The sequence below is a fragment of the Balaenoptera acutorostrata genome, chromosome 1 (assembly GCF_949987535.1).
Source record: "Balaenoptera acutorostrata chromosome 1, mBalAcu1.1, whole genome shotgun sequence".
NCBI classification, from domain to species: Eukaryota; Metazoa; Chordata; class Mammalia; order Artiodactyla; family Balaenopteridae; genus Balaenoptera; species Balaenoptera acutorostrata.
Window position 1 is genome coordinate 103,186,598 of NC_080064.1, and position 20,545 is coordinate 103,207,142.

The following is a 20,545-nucleotide window of genomic DNA, read 5'->3' on the forward strand; positions in this document are numbered from 1 at the left end:
CCCGCTCGCCGCAACTAGAGAAAGCCCACGCGCAGCAATGAAGACCCAGTGCAGCCAAAAATAAATAAATAAAATAAATTTTTAAAAAAAACATTAACTTCATTGGGTTTGCACAAGGTCCTGTGACAAAAAAAGGTGAAGGAAAATGAATGAAATACTGCCATTTGCAGCAACATGGATGGACCTAGAGATTATCATACTAAGTGAAGTAAGTCAGGCAGAGAAAGACAAATACCATATGATATTGCTTATATGTGGAATCTAAAATATGACACAAATGAACTTATTTACAAAACAGAATAAGACTCACAGACATAGAAAACAAATGTATGGTTACCAAAGTAGAAAAGGAGTTGGGGAGGGATACCTTAGGAATTTGAGATTAACAGATACACACTACTAAATATAAAATAGATAAACAACAACAACCTACTGTATAGCCCAGGGAACTATATTCAATATCTTGTAATAACCTATAATGGAAAAGAATCTGAAAAAGTATACATATATATATATACATATATATGTATAACTAAATCATTTTGCTGTACACCTGAAACTAATGTAAGATTGTAAATCAACTATAATTCAATTAAAAAATGTCTTTATTAAAAAAAGGTGAAAGAAGAATTTCAAGCTTGGTAGGAGGGGCAAATAAAACTGAGACTATTCAAAATCTTGCACTGAAACAGATAATTGACAGGAGGATTTGATTTGCTGTTTGGCTGAGAATAAGATACTCTTCTCATTCATATGAAAACCGATGAAGATGAGTTTATATCATTTAAGATGCAATATGATCTTCTGGCTCAAATAGCTGGATGCCAGTAAATTAAGGATTAACTTGGTTCTGAAAATCATGTGAATTTGTGCGCGCATGTAACTTTCTACTAAGTGACTTTCACCACTATAGGGAGATAACAAGATCTGGCTAATTCTTCTTAAGGCAGATAAACACAGGGACAAGAGCCTTTAGACTGAAGAAGACATAATGGATACCATCCTTCCTTCTAATCTACTTAGTCACATTGTTGTTTTAATTTGGAGCCCATTTCATGATCAGATAGTAGAGCAAGTGTGCAATTTCCAGAGTCAACAACTCCTCCTCCTCTTCCTCTTCCTTGCTCTCACCCCTACCACCCCATCCAGTACTGCAGCCAAGAAGAAAGTCTTCACTGGAAGGCAAGCGCCACTAGCAAGAGGAGAGGCTTTGCTGGTTTAACCCTGTATTCCTCACACCTAGAATAATATGCCCAGGACAGAGTGGTTGCCCAGGACGCATTTGTTGAATGAATTCTCATACATAACGATTTTCAGAATGGTTTCGGGATTGGTGACTTCTCCTTTCTGAGACTGAGTAGATCCAGTGGATCAAACTTGATTCTCTGAAATCTACTTTGGCTTCCTACTTTCTGAAGGCAATGTAAATTGCTGGTTTTAATTTAGAAAGCCCAGTTGGGGTTAAGACTCTTGATATGCAGGTTATCATCATGTTTGCACAATACTTAACCAACTCAAGTGGTTCAGGCAATTCCAATAGCACCCTGATTTTAATCCTGGGGAACTTTGGGGCATTTGGCAAATTTTTATCCATCCTACTGAATTATAGCCTCAAATGATAGACATCCATGAGTATGGTAAATTCATCATTTCAGTCTGTATTCCCTAGTTGTAGAACTTCCCTGCGTTAAGAAATAGCAGCAGCATAGCGGCAGTAACAGCAACAACCCTGACATTTTCATTAAAGTTGGGCACTCAGGAATGAATCTGTTGAATTAAATGAATGTCCTATTCTCTAAGCTCAGTGCCTCTTGGGACAGCATGTAAAACTGGACTCTCAGCAAGCAAAACACTCTATGATCTAAATTCAAACATAATTAATGGCTAATTTCCCTCATATTTCATCTCTTTCTGCTGTAACCTAAAAATAGAACTTTAGACCTAACTCTATTCATACTCTTTTATTGCTAAGGTTTGAGACATGGAAATGGCCAATTCCTCCATATTAAATTTAGATCTATTTTAGTATATGCTTTCACCCACTTACAGAAGGTTTTTGAATGACAGTTGTTGGTTTGGGAGGCCAGAACACGGAGACACGTCCATCTCACCGCTAATTCCATGTTCTTTTTGCTTTTCCTCCCTTTGTCTTCTTGCTCCTTCCTCCCAGACATCTGTCCTCAAAATCTGGCTTCCTTGTGATCTGGTCACTCCCATCACATTTGCTGTGTTTATATCAACTTAATGTTGACAGAGGTATTTGGACTTTGGCTGTCTTTATTAAGGTATGTTGCTGTGATATACAAACAATAAAGAGTTATCTCAGCATGAAGGTTTATGCAGAAGGAAAAATGTTCTTTAGATTTTTAAAAAAGACTAACTCTGGGTACATTTAGGCTGGTATACAACACTGATTTCCAAGGATTTGAAACAACACTTAACACACATGAATTCTATTATCTTGCATACCAAATTTCAGTAGCCTTCAGGGACACCAAATTACCAGTGAAGCAAAAGGCATGACACTGTGGTTAGGTGTGGAGGTTTTACAATAAAAGAAAGAAGATGACAATGATTGAGTATATTTGCTTCAAGGCTTTATGTAATTTACCAGATAAAGTTAACCTTTCTTCCTCTCATATCCCAACAAGTGTATATTTGATAGACACACTATTTTAAACATTATTTTAATTGTTTATTATTTAAAAAAAAACCCAGATGTTCATTACTTCTGAGTTATAAAAAGAAATACAGGTACTATAAAATTATAGTAGGAAAGGACTTAAGAAAAAGAAGAATGAGTAAAGAATGGTCAGATGGGAAAAACATGCTCTCAAAATGGAACTCTTTGCTAAGAGCCACAGATGCAATACCTTGAGCCTCAGGAGAGCTTTAATTAGTCCTGCTCTTCCTTCAGCGCATGCTCAGAAGCTCTGGCACGGACTTTAAATGAGGGCAAGGAAATCCAGCAGGGGCCTGGGTGGGTTAAGGGGGGGGGAAGGGCAGGATCTTAAAGGGGCAACGACCATTTAAAAGAGCAATGCCTCTAGGCCCCACCATTCCTGTCTCAGGCCCTTCAACCTACCACCACCAACCTACTCTACCTCAGTTAATAGTACTACCTCCATTTTCCCAGTTGTTGAATCCAGAAACATAGGAATCATTGCTGATTTCTCTCTCGTATGCTTCTGCAAAATGAATCACTGTCAATTTTTGCAGATTTTACCTTAAATTTGACTTCACTTCTCAATTCCTATTACCACTGTCCTGGTTTAAGCTCTCAGACCCTCACTGGGTCCTGCCTGGGCCCTTACAACAGTGTCTCAACTGGTGTTATGTGCGTTTTCCACCGCTGCCAAATCATCTTTTAAAAATCACACCGCTCAACCTGAAAAAACACTTCCGTGGTCCCCATCACCTGCAGGAAATAGTTGAAGGCCTTAGCACTGCATACCTGGCCTCTATCAATCCACAGACCTCATTTCTGACACTCCCAGGGTTGTATTTTCTGTTCTCACAATAACCAACTGCTTTTAGGATATATGTTCCAACACAATGTGAATTAACACGGAATATGTAGAAAAGTTTCTGACCCACTTAAAATATACAAATTTTTAGCGAGTAAGATGAAATAACCTAACTTCTACTTAACACTTAATTTATTAATTTAGCTATATATCATAAAATATGGATGTATACTTTTTTCACTCTCATACATCATAATATCAAAGGAAATTTTCAAAAGTTAAAAATATGACTCTCTTACCTATACAGAATGAACCCATGTCAATGATTTTATTTTAATTGATGAAGGAAGCAGTAGGATGGTAAAGCTGGTTCTAAGAGCGTTTGAAGAACTGGTTATTTCTAGGAAGAAAAAAAAAGATTGCTAGATGATATATAAAATGAGTTAATGTTCTGCAGGGCAATGAATTAATAGGTTATTATCTTTCCTATTAAATGTAATCATTTACATCTCTACCAAAAAGAAAATCTACAAATTTACATGTAACTGCACAGTATCTAGACTCTAATTCATAGCAAATAGCCAGGTCAAACACTGGTAAATTTTCCTACTGAATTAAATAATTAAATAATCCTGAGGGTGGGCTTGTTGAATAATGCTTCATGATTACATTGAAAGGACATACAGTCCTCTTCTTGCTTCCTGATTATTTCCAAGTGTAGGACAATTTTCCTTAACAGTGAAAGTTTTTTGTTAAAACACTTCACATTAGTCTTGTTCATCAGTGTTTTGGCACCACAATAGTCACTTCTTGAGTCACCTAACAAAGCTTTTCAGAACATAACATTTTATGTCCTCCTATGTTTTCTCCAATAAAGCATTCTGGAATCTTGTGTAGTTTGAAAAGAGAATAAATATATTAAGTAACTATCAACATTGTAGAACAGTGTACAGTTATGTGGATGTTAAAACGTTGAGTAACTACTAAAATAATAATAATAACAATAATAATAACAATAATAGTGCAATGTGTAGCTCCCAAAAATAGAAGAAAGAAAGAAGGACCATATAAAAATGGCTTTAAGACTTCAGTAGATGGCCAGGAAGTAAAAAGAAAGAAGATGGTAAACATAAAACACAAAATAGTAGAAATGATTCCAAATATATCATTCACAATGAGTATAAGTGGATTTAACTCACCTGTTAAAAGGCAGAGACTACAAAATTGGATAGACAAATAAACCCTCCTTCCATAAACATGTCTAGAATGTAACAAAGCTAAAAGGATGAAAACAAAGGGATTACAAGGAAAATAACAACAACAACAAAAAACTGACACAGTAATGTTAACATTAGACAAAATAAAAATTAACACAAAAAGCATTGAGAAAAAAAGGTATTTTATCACGATAAAAGGAATGATACAATTGGTACTTTCATAAACTTTCACAAATAAAAAGAGAACTTGATAAAAACTCGAAAATGATAATCATTTTGGAAGATTTTGACGCATTTACTAAAAACTGATACATCCAGCAAAGTAAAATTTAGTAGTAATACAGACTACTTTAATAAAATTAACAAGGTTGATCTAATATATAAAGAACCTTGCACCCAAACAAATGGAGAGTATTTTCAATACATTCAGTACACTTTTCTAAAATGACCACATACTAGGTCACAAGAAAATTCAATTTCCAAGATTTAATATCGTCTATGTTCACAAAGCATTTAAATTAGTAATCAACAATAAAAAGATGGTTAAAAAATAGCAACAACCTTTAATTGGAAACTTAAAAAAAATAAACAAATAGCTCATTGGGTAGAGAGGACATTACAATGTCATGGAATATTTACAACTAAAGACAATGAAAGTACCACATGACAAAACTTGTGGAATAGAGCAAAGTAGTACCTAGAGAGAAATGCATAGTCTTATGTATAATTATTCTTATAAAAGGAAAATTGAAAGCAAAAAGCTAAACTTTCAAGTCATGTAGGCAGTAAAAGAATTACATACTAGCAAAAATAAGTAAAGAAAGAAAATTGTTCATATATTCCATAAAATAGAAAACAAAGACATAAAGAAAGAAAAATCACAAAATAAAAACTGGTTTCTTCAAAAAATAATAAAGTAGACAAGCTTCTGGCAAGACTGATAAGAATGGGACAATAAAAATGAATAATATTCAGAATAAAAAATGGGGCCTAAATACAGCTAGAGCATGATTTTAAAAACCCCAAGAGAACAAGGTGAACAAGTTTATTCCAAAAACAATAGAAAAACTAGATAAAATAGTAACACTGCTAGAAAAAAAACTAAAAGTAATTCAAGAACAAAAAGCCATAAAAATAAGTGACATAAATCTCTCTCTGTCTCTATCTCTGTAATAAAGAGGCTCTCCCTGCAAAACAAACCAAGTCCAGATGGTTTAAAGAAGAGTTTTTACTAAACACTTCCAACTCATGTTACTAAACTACTATAATCTCACAGTCAAATCCAGACAAGAACAGTAACAAGAAAATTATAGACCTATTTCACTCTCTTAGACGTAAAAGGCTAGATAAAGCATTAGCTGGTTACCTCTTCTGTTCAATATTGTATTGGGTGCCCTGGCCTGGACGGTGGAATACTATGCTGTTAAAACCAATCTAAGGAGGTGGAGAAATGAGGATGCTTAAGGCAAGTGACCAGCGTCCCTAGGCCCTGCTGCATCTTTCTCCATTTCCAGCCCTTCAAACTGCTGTTTATCCTTCAAACACTTTGGCAGCCATCACGTCCTGTCCCACAAATTAATCTTTCATCTTCTGTATTTCCTTCGTACCTCATGCATATTTCTATAACCAAATGTATCTCAGGGTTTGCAAGAATGTGGTTGCCTGACCACATAGCTAGCACAGAGCAGGATGGAAAGAAATGTTGAACAGCACTCTTCTCCGAAGGATCTAGAACCCATTCCCACTTCCCGCATTTAACTGATTTGTACAAAAGGACAGATTATGCTAGCAGTCACCGGGTCTCCCAACAGTCATCGCGTCCCCCGCCCCCGAAGCAGTGGCTGTGGCTTAGACGCCGCTGCCCTTCCCGTATTTCTCCATCAGAGAGGATGCCGACGCCCGAGCCCACTTCCCACTTCCTCTTTCCTCTCGCTTTAAGCGGCGCAGAAACCCATCCCTCTCAGAAAAAAATCTTTAACAGGAAGCCCAGCGGCCCGGGTACCTGGCATCCCGCCCCGGACACGCAAGCCTGCGCGGGCCCCCGGCCGCCGACCCCGCCCGCGCAGACGCACCTCCCGCCGCCCCGCCCGCGCTGCCACGCCGCGCCCGGCTCTGCGCTGGCGGGGCCGAGCCGGTGCCGGGCGCCGTGGGGCTCGCGCGCCGGGCCGGCCGGGGAGGGCCGCGCCGGAGCGGGGGCGGCGGGAGGGCGGGTCGGGGCCGGGCTCCCGCTGGCGGCTAGGCCGGGGCCGAGCGCGCGGCCGGCCATGGAGGTGGAGGAGGCGTTCCAGGCGGTGGGCGAGATGGGCATCTACCAGATGTACCTGTGCTTCCTGCTGGCGGTGTTGCTGCAGGTGAGTCCTCCGCCGCTCGTATGGCTCCCACGTCCCCGCTTCCTGGCCGCCCGGGGAGAGGCGTACCTCCCTCCCCACTCCCCAGCGCTCGGCCCGGATGCCGAGCCTATGCAAACCCCCAGGTGTGGCGAGCCTCTCCCGCCTCCACCTTCACCCCGCGCGAGGGCGGCGCTGGGGTAGGCGCCGCGCGTTGGCCTGGGCCCCGGAAAGCCAAGGTCGCCGGCCGGCCTGTCAAACCAAGCCTCGGATCCTCGTCCCTAGGCGCCATGCTCCTCTCACCTCGAGTAGGGAAGGAATGCGTAGGGGGTACTTAAGGCAGCGAGCTGGTTAGTAAGAGATGAAAAATCCAGTTGTTACCTGGAATACGCTGTGAATAGGAAGGGAATTTTTAACCTGTGGCGCTGTCACTTTGGAATCTGGAACACAGAGAGGGCCCTGATCACCCGCTGACAATAGGGTTGATTTAGAGCGGCCTCCTTCAGCTCTGGTATCTACTTACCATCTTTTCTTGGATTTGAGGGGGCTTCCTATCCAGGTGCTTTCAATGCATAGGGTTTATTTCTTTCTGGTTTAAGTTCTGCTGGGTCATTCTGCCCAGAGTCCCCTTGGGTTGAGACTTTTTTAAGTCCATAGTGCCATCTGCAACGTGTGGTGTAAAATGGAATCACTTCTTCATTGTACAGAATTCTCAGAGACTGCTTTTTTTTTTTTCCTCCAGATTTTAAGCATTTTGATTTATTTAAAAAGGGATTGTTCATAGAAAACAATTACTTTGAACAGTATACGGGACTGATGGAGACTGGCTATGTCACAATATCAGACAGTACAGTCAGTATCTGCTGTATGGCTGGTCTCTGTAGACGCCCTTTGCCGTCCTCGCCGAGGGTGCCTTGTGCCTTGAGTTAGTCCACTCCTCTGGCGCTTAGGAATCATACGTCTCTTCACTGAATCGATGTCCATAATCATAGTAATCAGCACCAGTTTGGGCTGGGGCGCTATAGCTGTTATCATAGGAATCATAACTCTGTTCGTCATAAGCAGTGCCATATCCATCTTCATAGTCATAATCTCCATAGGTCTCTTGTGTTGGGGGCGGTGGTGGAGGTCTGTACCCAGTTGGGGAGGGGCTCCTCTTGCTCTGGGAGTGAGAAGTCCTCTTCCCCGACTCACTGGCCCTCGGGTGGAAAGGACACCCCTGGAAGTCGGTGTCCCTTGCAGTACCCCGACTCCCATTGGCTGGGCTGTGACTCCTCCCCTTCCTCTAGTTATTGCTGGGGTTGGTACCCCTCTTGTATGCAAGGTAACAACTGGTACATCTGCATTTTCTGGACCACCATTCAAATATGTTAATTCCTGGAGCTGTGCTTGCCTGATTTCATCATTATAGTCAGGAATGGGGAACTTTTTGATTTCCTCCAGAGCATGTCCCATCCAGGCATAGGCTTCTGCTGGGGGGGAGCAAACAGTTCAGTCAGAACATGGAGATCATCATTGAAGTGGAAGTACTTTGCTTCTCCACTTTTCCTCAACTCTTCTTCTTTTGCCTTGTCTCTCATGGAGCCTTTTCCAAGGATGGACATTTCTGTCAAGGTTTCTTCTTGTAAACGCTTCAGAGAATTGCCACGTGGCCCCAAAAGTTTTCCCACAAAGTTGAACTTAGGGAACTGTTTTTACAGGAATTAAAACTTTCTGCCCCAGCCTAAAAATGTAGGTTCCATATGCTCAAGGTCACTACAAATACACTTTGCCACACAAGTTCCTCCTCCTTTGCCAGCTTAAATGGCCCATTTGACGTCAATTACTTCTTTTATTCTAAAGGCATTTCATTCACAGATCCTTTATTAGTATCTACCAGTCGGCCATTTTACTTATTCCTTCATTCAGTGTATATTTAACGAGTGCCTACTATGTGCTTATCAGGGGCTATAATGTCAGATAAATCAAAGCCCCTTTCCTGTGAAGTTTGCATTCTAGTGGGGGTGGGATGAAGCAGGCAGGCAGTTAAATAATTACAATTAACATGTGATGATAGTTATTCTGAGGGAAGGACAGGATGGTCATGGGTATAAGCACCAGTCCGCCAGTTGCTTAAACCTTGCATAAATCGACTGCTCAACAGGAAGACTGGGAGGGTTGGAGGTGAGGGTTGACTAAGCGATTCTCTTTTCCATTAAAATGTTTGAAAGTTCAGTTGATTTCATAACCAGCCAGAAGAACCATTTAAATGATGCACTGACAGATGAAGTCAGTTCTTGCTCTAGCAAAACAAGTTCTCAGTTCACAAATATGCGATATTCTGAGGTTCCTTTAAGTGTGTTTTAGCTTTAAATGCACTTTCCTGTGGGGAAAAAGTATTTGTGCTAAATCACAAAAGAGTATTTAATGCAGAGAGAATAGAATTGTGACCATGATGTCTGACGTTCATTTATAATATTTTCTCTTTGAGAAAATTCTTTTCCTATTCTAAACAAGAATTTCAGGAACATAACTCCCTCTCTGAGTAATCTCACCTACACTCTATCTCCTGTATCATTATGTTCTCATCTGCCTAGCCAGGTATCCACTGACCTTGAATAAGTTTGTCTTGAGTGGAGTGTGGCACTAAAAAGGCCACCGTTCTGGGTTCAGGACCTGTTAAATTTCCATCATTTACTTTTTGTTACGGTTGACCCAGTTGGTTAGAGTTTGGTACCAAAGAGGTCTAAGCCCATGACCATGACTGTTCACTGAACCCTGCCTGATGTGTGGTCAGTATTCACCATAGAAGAACTAGCTCTTAGAGTGTTGGGGATGAGTGACTGACTTTATCTTGTAGGTATGGGCTGAGGAGGTGCGGATCCCAAAAGAGTAGATGCCCAGGTCCAAGCAGAAGTGAATTCTTCACAGCTGCTACCTGTTTGTGAGGACTCAACTACCTCATTGAGATACATAATCCAAATGGTCCTATGGTCACCCAAAGCTCTCCTGGATATGAGAGTGGAGTTCCCCAAAGGCTGCTCTATCAAGTCTGTTGTTGGAGATGATTTAGAGTAGGGGAGCTGGCCTGCAGAGTGCGAGTACTAGACAGTCCCATCACACAGTTGTAACACGATGCTTTCATCATTCTTCTGGGGGCTGCTTCCTCTAACAGGAAAAAGTAAGAAGCCTTTTTCAGAGTTGGTTGGCTTGAATGGAAGGAGCTTGATGTTTGCTTTTTAAAACCAAAGACAAAACTTGTCTACCAGTGCCCAGTGAGTGTACAGACCAATGGTATAGCAGCCCTGCCAGAGAGGGGGAGTCCTGCACATTGTAGATGGGACTGCCAGGGAGAGGGACCACCAGGGAGAGGGGGCTGCCTCAGCGGGAGCCTTATCCGCATCTGTGGTTTGGTGATGACCAACTCCAGCTGAGAAACACAAAACTAGAGGGACAGAGATGGAACCCTTACAGATTCTTTTGTTTTCTTCCTTCTAGGATCATTATTATTTTTTAAATGATATTAACTCCCTTTACTTCAAACACATCCAAGTTCAAACTAAGAGGACAAAACCACATTACAAGCCAACTCTAAAGGTCTTTAGGTTAACTGTTTTCTTGGATTATAGATATCATCAGGTAGCTCCTCAAACGTCTCAATATCGTTTCCTTTGCCTAGGAGACCTACCTTCACTTGCCTTGCAAACACAATCTTTGGAATCTCCATAGTGGTCAACTTTCAGATACGTACAGAATAAATGCAGAGTTTGTAGATTTCTCATCAACATGATAAGATACAAGTGACCTGATAATAGTGATACTTGGTTTTACAGTACCTAAGCAGAAAGCTAGAGGAGAAAAACCGCCTTCTGTAAAACTTGTTGTCCTATGAACAAGCAATAAGATTTATAATTTTGCAGTTAGAAAAATTCTTACCCACTCAAATATACATGCCCTCCTTTGGGTAAGAGTTATTTGTGGTATTTAAATATGAATAATTCTATTTACTTTTTTACCATTTCTATTTTCCGATCGTGACTCAAAGTTGACGCCATTATCACTATTTTGTGTTTGTGTTAGTGTGTGCTTATTTGCCAGACTGTTTGGAGGAAGGTTTGAGTACAATTCTTTGTTTCTTGATCCATTTAGGCATAAAGTGGAAATGGACCCTACTCCTTTGTTCTAAGTCAGAGACTCCGGCTCCTTCGTTTTCCTCAGGATCATGAATCATATGCTGTGGTATATTTTGCACAGAATTTAAAACATCCATTAACCAACAGGAACATGTAACCTGTAATAAACATTCGTTTCACCCGCAGAATTGTGATGGTGCTGTGAACCTCAGCTTGAGCTGCAGTACTCTGGTGTTTCGGAATGCATTATTTTTATGTAAGCTCTTAATAACCCCAACCTTACTTTTCAGATCCTCGAACTACCAGTGCATTCATATCATCCACGCAATAAATATCTTTTCACGGTGTTTTAGAAAGTGGAATGACTGGACGGGTATTTTGCAGAAGAGGGAACTATAATAGTCGACACATGAGAAGATGTTTACCTTCAGTGGTCATCTGGGACAGGCATATTAAAATGACTATGAAATATCATTTCACACTTATTAGAATAGCAAACATTAAATAGTCTAACAGCACAAGTGTGATGAAAATGAGTAGAAAGTACCCCATTTACAGAACAATTCGGCACTGTCTAGTAAAATTACAACCAGCATTGGACTCCTAGGTATATGTATGACAGTATCCCTTGAACATGTGCATAAGCAGATATGTATAGGATGTTTATTGCAGCACTGTTTGTAATGACAAAAATTAGTAACCACCTAAATGACTCTCAGAAAGGGACTGGGGACTTTCCTGGTGGTCAGGTGGTTGAGACTTTGCCTTCCATTGCAGGGGGTGCGGGTTCGATCCCTGGTCAGGGAGCTAAGATCCCACGTGCCTCTCTGCCAAAAAACCAAAACATAAAACGGAAGCAATATTGTAACAAATTCAATAAAGACTTTAAAAATGGTCCACATCAAAAAAAATCTTTAGGGCTTCCCTGGTGGCGCAGTGGTTAAGAATCCGCCTGCCAATGCAGGGGACACGGGTTCGAGCCCTGGTCCTGGAAGATCCCACATGCTGTGGAGCAACTAAGCACGTGCGCCACAACTACTGAGCCTGTGCTCTAGAGCCCACGAGCCACAACTACTGAGCCCATGTGCCACAACTACTGAAGCCCGTGTGCCAGAGCCCATGCTCCGTAACAAGAGAAACCACCGCAATGAGAAGCCTGCGCACCACAACGAAGAGTAGCCCCCGCTCGACACAACTAGAGAAAGCCCGCGCACAGCAACGAAGATCCAACGTAGCCAAAAAAAAATAAAACAAATAAATATATAAAAAAAATCTTTAAAAAAAAAAAGGACTAGATAATTAAAATCTGACATAAATTTTATAGAATATAACAGTTAAAATGAACAAACTAGGTCTACACACAGCCACATGGATGAATCTCTCTTTTTTTTAAATAAATTTATTTATTTATTATTTATTTTTGGCTGTGTTGGGTCTTCTTTGCTGTGCGTGGGCTTTCTCTAGTTGCGGCGAGCGGGGGCTACTCTTCGTTGCGGTGCGTGGGCTTCTCATTGCGGTGGCTTCTCTTGTTGTGGAGCACGGGCTCTAGGCACACGGGCTTCAGCAGTTGCAGCACACGGGCTCAGTAGTTGTGGCTCGCGGGCTCTAGAGCACAGGCTCAGTAGTTGTGGCACGTGGGCTTAGTTGCTCCGTGGCATGTGGGATCTTCCCAGACCAGGGATCGAACCCGTGTCCCCCGCACTGGCAGGCGGATTCTTGTAGATCAAGAGGAAGATACATCTCTACTCTCTTCCCAGGGATATCCTCTCACTTTGTTCTTGATTCTGTATTACTCTATATCAGTTATTTCTGATCTTCTATCTTTCTGCATTCTCTGACCTCCCAAGGAGTGGCCCGCGTGGTAGATTTAGGTGGTCTATGGAAATGTTATTAAATACCATTAACTCATAAAGTGAGAGGGTTATTCCCTTTTCAAGTCTTCTTTAGTCCTTTTGTTTATCTAAGAAGAAAGTCTCATTTGGTGCTAGTATTTCTCAAAACATTTGCAAATATTTCTGTTTTAACAAAGGGAATGAACCAGAATTAAGGAAAGTTCAGACTTTGGTGGAAAACATTACCTAGTTAGACTTGAATAACATTATTATGTTTTTATTGTACTTACTATTCATTTTCTTTTAAAACTTTTTAAAGTTATTAAACATTTCAAATGAAATACATAGAATAATATCACAAACACACATGTACCTACTTCCAGGTTTAACAAATGCTGATATTTTGCCATGTTTGTTTAAGGTTATGTCAGCATAGTTCAACCAGAGAAACAGGAGGCAGAACTTCTAGGCTGGAGATGTATGTGTTTGTATATATACGTGTATCTCTATCTGTATATACGTACGTGATCATATATGTAATCAGTGAATAATTTATTATGAGGATTTGACCATATATAATTGTGGGAGCTAGTTCGGCAGTCCCTGTAAGGCTGTTGTCTCTGTGTCTGATGTTGGAGCTTGAAGTCTGCAGGGAAGGCAGCCTGGAACACATCAGAATTGACTGGAATCTGTGTCATTCTCACTGCCTGCAACCTTGATGAAGCACATCTGTTTCATCATGGAACTAAACACACACTTGGCCCAGGAGTCAGAGCAGCCAAAGGAGGATCCAGGGGAGTGTAGGTCAGTAGCAGGTCCAGCTGCTGTGTTGCAGCGACAAGGTGAGGCAGCAGAAACATGACGGTGGATGTGAGGCACAAAATCACTGGCCCCAAAACCTGCCCGAAAATCTCTCTTGTGCCCCACCTTAAATAAAAATGTGCCAGCTAACACTTAGTACTGTAGAAGAACATTGTATTTTTTTAAAATTTATTTATTTAATTTATTTATTTTTGGCTGCATTGGGTCTTCATTGCTGCGTGCGGGCTTTCTCTAGTTGCGGTGAGCGGGGGCTACTCTTCCTTGCGGTGCGCGGGCTTCTCATTGCGGTGGCTTTTCTTGTTGCAGAGCACGGGCTCCAGGCAAGCGTGTGCTTCAGTAGTTGTGGCACATGGGCTCAGTAGTTGTGGCTCGCGGGCTCTAGAGCACAGGCTCAGTAGTTGTGGCTCACGGGTTCTAGAGTGCAGGCTCAGTAGCTGTGGCTCATGGGCTTAGTTGCTCCGCAGCATGTGGGATCTTACCGGACCAGGGCTCGAACCCATGTCCCCTGCATTGGCAGGTGGATTCCTAACCACTGAGCCACCAGGGAAGCCCCAGAACATTGTATTTTTATAGTTCCATCTGGCTGGTTATATTTGTATTGATATACAATTTTATTTCTCTGTAAATTTACTTAAGTTAAAAAATTTGAGTCAATTTAAAAGCAGACCATTAAGTAAATAATAGAAAACAAATGGGCACGTAACACTCTTGCAGGGGGTACTCACGTGACTGAAGTTTGGGGAAAGCTGAGCCTGTCCAGTAATACTTCTTCAAAGAACACTAAAAATAGGTTCTTTACTCTCATGACTCTGATCAGACTTTCTTTGGCCTAAGAATTCCTTCCCTGATTTTTGTTTTGACTAAACCCCTAGCAGTCTTTCACTGCCTAGCTCAGGTGTCACATTTGCAACCTTTTCCTTATTCCCTGAGTTGGAATTCACATCTGCTTTCTTTGTTCTCTCATTAACTTCATTTCTACTCTGGCTAATAGAGCATTTGTCCAAATCTGCCTTGTATTTATAGCTCTGGACATATTTGTTGTCCTCACTTGAATGTATGTGCCTAAGAAGGAGACAACTGTTTCTTATCTGTCATTGTTATCACCTGAGGCTCAGAATACACTGTGTTGCAAAGTGTTGGTACTCACTAAAATTTTTTAAAAATTAAACTGAAATAACAGAAGGAAGGTGGTCAGGTGGTGGCATTCCCATTTTATTTGGGAGATTGAGAGAGAAACTGATGCAGGTCAAATAATGTGTCCAAGGTCTTAATTACTGGTTGGAACCAAGATTAGGTCCCATAATTACTGGTTTTTAATCCATCCTCATTTTCTTTGCCACACCATTATGCAAGGAATTAGTTAACCAAATATATTATAGCCTATTATGTCCACAGTAGTGTGTTGGGTTTCTTGAAAGGATACAGAAGTAGAAATTAGGGTTTTCTTTTCTTCGGGAGATGGCAAATCATTAGAAGAGAAAAATTTATATCTATACTGTTAAATAATGGTACAAAGTAATACTTCCCCAGTAAAGAATACAGCCACTGAATGCTTTAGACATTAAGAAAGAGACATCAGCATGGTCCAGAGTGGTTTGTTGAAACTTCAGAAAGAGGGTTGAGCTTGAGCTGAACTTTGAAGGTTGGGTTAAGAGAGAAGTGGGTAGGCCGTTTCAGGTGGAAAAACATACCATTGGAGAAAGTATAGAAGAGGGAATAACCTAGACCCTTGTTACACAAAGTGTGGCCCAGACCATCAGCCTTGACCTCACCAGAGCTTGTTAGAAAAGCAGGATCTCAGGTCTCATCCCGGCCTGCAGAGTCATACTCTGCAAGTTAAAGTTGGGAGGCGCTGATAGATGCTATTTGGATGGTGCTGTGCGATTTACTGTGTGATGTTGGCTAAAGAAATATCCCTTTGACCTTCAGATTAGGTTAGTTAGATATGAATGAACTAGATAAAGATGTACTACCAGTGTCCAGTCTTACTGGAAGAAAACATGAAGTTTAGAAAGGTTTTGAATTGCTGGAAGTTTACTGGAGCTGAGATTCAGACTCAGGTGTACAGATCCCATATGCTTTTCACAGCACACAGTGAAAAGTCCTGTTTGGGGAACTGAACAGGCTAGTACAGAAAGCCTGGATGCAGGTAAGGTAGCCATCGGGTCATGTGGTGGAGATCTGGATGCTAGGACAGCTATCATTTATCCATTAGTATGTTTTGACCAGAGGAGTTTCATGAAGAATGTCTCAGGGAGACTGATCTGGTGGCATCATGTGGATAAATTAGAGTCAGGGAAGAAATGGGGCTTAGAGACATCTGTTATTCAGGGCGTAATTAAATTTTTTAAACACAAGAAATAGTATCAGTAAGTCACTCCACAGATATTTATTGAATACCCACTTTGTGCTGGGCCCTGGGCATTCGGTGCTGCCTTCGTGATGTGGTCATCATACTCATGTAATGCTTTTGATTGAGTCAATTAGATAACTGAGTTCTAAGTGCATAAAATACTAACAGTGATGACAACAATAGAATCATCTCTGATCCCTCCCCGCAACTTTTTCTCTGAAAAAAGCTCTGGCCCCAAAGTTAGGTGGCTCCCAGTCTCATCCTGGCTTTGCCATTAGTGTTTTACGTACCCTTGAACGATTCACTTAATCACCCTGTGGCTCATCTTTCCCACTTACAACATAAGCATCATATTTACCGTGACTTCACAGCACAAGATATTGTGATGAGATAATTTATGGGAGACATTTTTGGTTTCCTGAGTATTATAAAGGCTTATAATGCTGTTAGTATAAAATTACTTTTAAAGCATTCACTTTTGAAACTTTAAAAATTTCAATCCCCCAGTGCATCTTAGTCACTTTTCTAATTATAATTACATTGAAGGGGAAAAAACAGTCCCGCCATCTGTGGCACTCATTCTCCTTCCCTGGAGGTAGCACTAGAGAAGATAATGATTTATTTGAGATGTTGTTGGTCCCACTCCGAAGGAGAATGGATGGTCGTTTCTCATTGTGGCTTTAAGACCCATCTGCTGATGGGTGCAGTTCTCTAGACAGGGCTACGTAGTGAATGTGTGCACAGAGTCACAGCAGAGGGAAGAGTTGGAGAGTGTTTGTACTCTGGGGGAAGAAGCAAGATGAGAGCTCTGTGACATTGTCACAGACGAAGAAGGCAAACCGAGGAAAACCGCCCCATGTGCCTTGTATAGGTGGTGCATCCCCTTGACTAGCTAAGGGCTAAACCATCTTTGACTTCGTAGGACCATGTGACCCATGTATGTGGCTCTGGTGTAAAGTACCTAACAGTAATCTGTATGCAGAGTTTAAGCATCTCCTCTTTTCCCTAATCCTCATGATGTCCCTTTCACCTTTCATAGTTAGCATGTATCGTAGATGCCTGCCTACTCTCTCTTTTACCTTTAGCAAAACCAGGCATGGCCATTTGTGTCAAAGACAGAAAGGCTGACACCATGTTATGGAGGCTGGCACTGCAAGGAAGAGCTGCATGTTTCCGACCCCTCTGGTGACACAAAGCCATGGCCCTGTGTATTCTGTGAGGTCCCTGTGTGTGTGCGCACATGGGGTGGGTAATGGAAGCATTGTGAGGGGTACGAAGAGAGCAGAGAAAGTGAGAAAGGAGGAAAGTGCTTATTCAACCTACTGATTGCTAAGAATAATACTGATTGATACAGATAGTACTGATTAGCTAGGTTTCACTGCTCCCTGCGTTATAAATAAGGGTATATATCAGCACCACCTCTGTGTTTTTTAACTTTTTTTCTGCACATTGTAGTTTCTTCCAAGAATGGTAGCCTCCACAGTGAAATCCACCTCAGATTAGAGGACCCTTTGGAGCATTTCCTGTTTTACACAGAACATTGCTTATCCTAGAATAATACAGATAAAAATAAGATGCATTAATATATTTTCACCAAGCACTTAGAATGGTACCTGGCATATAGTTAGCATTAGAGACGTGTTTGCTGTTATTATTAGTATTCCGTTATGGTCATTCATTCATCCATGGACTTGTTGAATGTGTGATATCGTCTGTCTAGGCCCTGAGTTATTTGCTTTGGGAGCCTAAAGGTGAATCAGACACAGATCCTGCCCTCAGAGAGAGTATATTTCAATAGAAAAAATAAGACAAGCAGATACATATAGTGCAGTGAAGAAAATGATATGGGTTCTAAGGAAGGTCTGAATGGAACTTTTGGAGGTGAGGAGAAGCAGGAGAGGGCTTCTGGAGGGGTTGGAGGGAAGGCAAGGTGGTAGGAGGTGGCATGGAGGAGGGGGCATCTGAGTTACATCTTGGAGGATGGGAAAGGTTCAGACGTTCACAGCAGGAGAAAGTGCTTTCTAGGTGAAGTGAATGGTATGAACAAAAGCAGAAAAGAGCATGCTTAGAGAAAAAAATATAACTAGTTAGCTTTGCCAGATTGAAGGCTGTGTGTTTACTGGAACATGTGTTTTGCGTCATCTCCTGAGTTCCCTTTTCCCCATTTTTTTTTTTTTCATTTCTTTACCCATGAATTAAATTTCAGCAGATTGTAATCAGGAAGGGCAGTTACTAAAATGGGTGCAAGTGGCTTTGTAATTATAGCTAAATGTGTAATCTATCTGTTCTTGTAATTATTAAGGTTTTCATTTTTGTAAGCTGATTGCCTCCTGTCCTGAAAACTTCCTTAATAGTATGCAAATAGGGGCCAGGAAGCAATATAAACCGAGAAACGTGTTTTCCTTTGCGTTTTACAGTAAATCACACACGCAGACTCACCTGTGGCAGCTTTGTGCATCTCCAGAGGCTCACAGTCATCCGACTCACAATAGATTGGGGCTGCCTTACAGCCTTGCAGCCTTGGCAGAGAGGGGAAAAATCACATCTTGGGTTTTACATTAGCTCTCTGTTATGACACACACAATGTCATGACTTCTTTCCTCTTTCCTTGTCAGTAATTCCATCATCTACTTGTGATAAATTACTCTGCTTTTGGCGCTTTAGCTTATCCCCTTAACAGCTGAATATGCCCCTCCAGAAGGGTGTGGAAGGAGCTGGGAGTTCCCTGACAGTGGAGATAATGCTGTGGGCAGGTCTCTCCATCCTTTCATGCCGCAGTCAACTCGTCTATCCAGTGGGGGTGTTACTATATGCTGTACCGAAATCACATGCTTTGTGTTTTTTAAACACTTACTCTGTTTAAAGCTATTTTAAGACATTAAGTTCTAAGTTAATAGTGATAATTTTTTTTAATTAAACATTTTTTTAAATAGCGATTGCTTCAAATAAGATTGTCTCAGTATGGAACAGACTATTTCCGTGTTTTCCTAATAAATTTTAAGCTTGAAACAATCATCCAAGGAGAGTTATATAAATGGATCTATAGCATTAAAACGCTGCACAGGGCTCAACAGCTTATAAACCCAATTGTGAATCTCCAGAAAGCCCAAAACAATCAGTGACAAATGTCGTATGTGCTCAATAAATATTCCTTGAATGAATGAATGAAATAATTTTTACTTTAGGGGGAAACTATGTTTAGATTAAACAATGATTAACTACAGCTAAAGGTTATAAAGTGAGTACCTATTCCTGGGATTTTGAATTGTTTTCATCTTATAAGTTGTATACTATACTTTAGTACCTACTCAAGTGCATATAATGCTTCCCTGATTTAATAGAGCATCTGTCCTCGCCATGTGTTTGTGTGTGTGTGTGTGTGTGTGTGTGTGTGTGTGTGTGTGTGTGTATACAAACACATACTATTTTTGGAAACATTTAACTATGCCACAACATGTTTTCTTGTTTAGATTGTGAATTCAAGACCAAGATACTCCTGGGCCCTGGTGACTGCTTATCTGAACTGAGGTGTAGTGGTCAGGAGAAAAGAGCTGGAATGTTAGTCTTCTAAATCAGAGCCAGTAATATCACCCCCTCCCCAACTCCCTGCCACTGCGGAACCATTTATGTGCCGTGTCCTCAGCATCAGATGTATGTCAAATGTAGAAGAAAACCCTCGGAGGAAGTAGAAGGTGCTTTACAGATGGGATTGCTGATGGCTCCGTTAGTAGTAGATCAGGAAGCTTCCTTCTGTTTTCTCCTTTGTTTCTGAAGCGTCTCGTTTCTGTAGCTCCTACAGACATAAAAGCGAGACCTGCTCTTTCAAGGTTTGTGAGCTTACTAATTGTGTTTCCTCTTTTCAGCTCTACGTGGCCACGGAGGCCATCCTCATTGCGCTGGTCGGGGCCACACCGTCGTACCACTGGGACCTGGCGGAGCTCCTGCCGAACCAGAGCCACAGCAACCGGTCGGCTGGTGAGGACCAGGCGCTCGGGGCCTGGCTCCTGACGGCCAACGGCAGCGAGATGCACAAGCACGTGCACTTCAGCAGCAGCTTCACCTCCATCGCCTCCGAGGTAACGGCAGGAGCAGGGGACAGGCCCTTCTGACCACTGAATGATCCCCCTGGAGCCATTGTTTGGTCTTGTTGATTTAAATTTCAGCTCACCTTCCAATCACTTTCTAGTAAATTTGAGAGTTAAAGGAGAATATCCTATGGAAATACATTGTTCTTCCTTCTTACTGCAAATGGGAGAAGCATGAGTCCTACCAAACTAGTTATAGATGAAGTAAGACATAAACTCCAGAAGAGCCCCATTTTGATTAGAGTATCCTTTTTAAAAGTGAATTAAAACTTACATGTCTTTTTCTTTTTTAATTAATTTATTTATTCATTGATTTTTGGCTGCGATGGG

The 20,545-nt window shown here is 41.3% G+C and overlaps 1 protein-coding gene, 1 long non-coding RNA gene and 1 pseudogene across 4 annotated transcripts in view; 1 reads left to right on the forward strand and 2 right to left on the reverse strand.

Moving 5' to 3' along the window:
* Nucleotides 1–2,053: 2,053 nt before the first annotated feature.
* On the reverse strand, nucleotides 2,054–7,064 carry LOC103000778 (uncharacterized). The gene is made up of 4 exons (XR_449921.2): nucleotides 7,006–7,064; nucleotides 3,767–3,867; nucleotides 3,123–3,188; nucleotides 2,054–2,293 (listed from the first exon to the last, which is right to left on the reverse strand). It is a non-coding gene; the product is annotated as an uncharacterized LOC103000778 (long non-coding RNA).
* The window catches only part of SLC22A15 (solute carrier family 22 member 15), a 98,348-nt gene continuing 84,577 nt past the window's right edge, over nucleotides 6,775–20,545 (forward strand). For all 3 annotated transcript variants that reach the window (XR_009008560.1, XM_057547848.1, XM_007169337.2), the window contains exons 1-2: nucleotides 6,775–7,035; nucleotides 19,994–20,206. Coding sequence is in view for 2 of the 3 variants with exons in the window: in XM_057547848.1 (XP_057403831.1) it covers nucleotides 6,949–7,035; nucleotides 19,994–20,206 (300 nt within the window). In the remaining variant the exon portion in view is untranslated. The remainder of the gene's footprint in view (nucleotides 7,036–19,993; nucleotides 20,207–20,545) is intronic.
* LOC114236217 (KH domain-containing, RNA-binding, signal transduction-associated protein 3-like) lies at nucleotides 7,865–11,045 on the reverse strand (annotated as a pseudogene).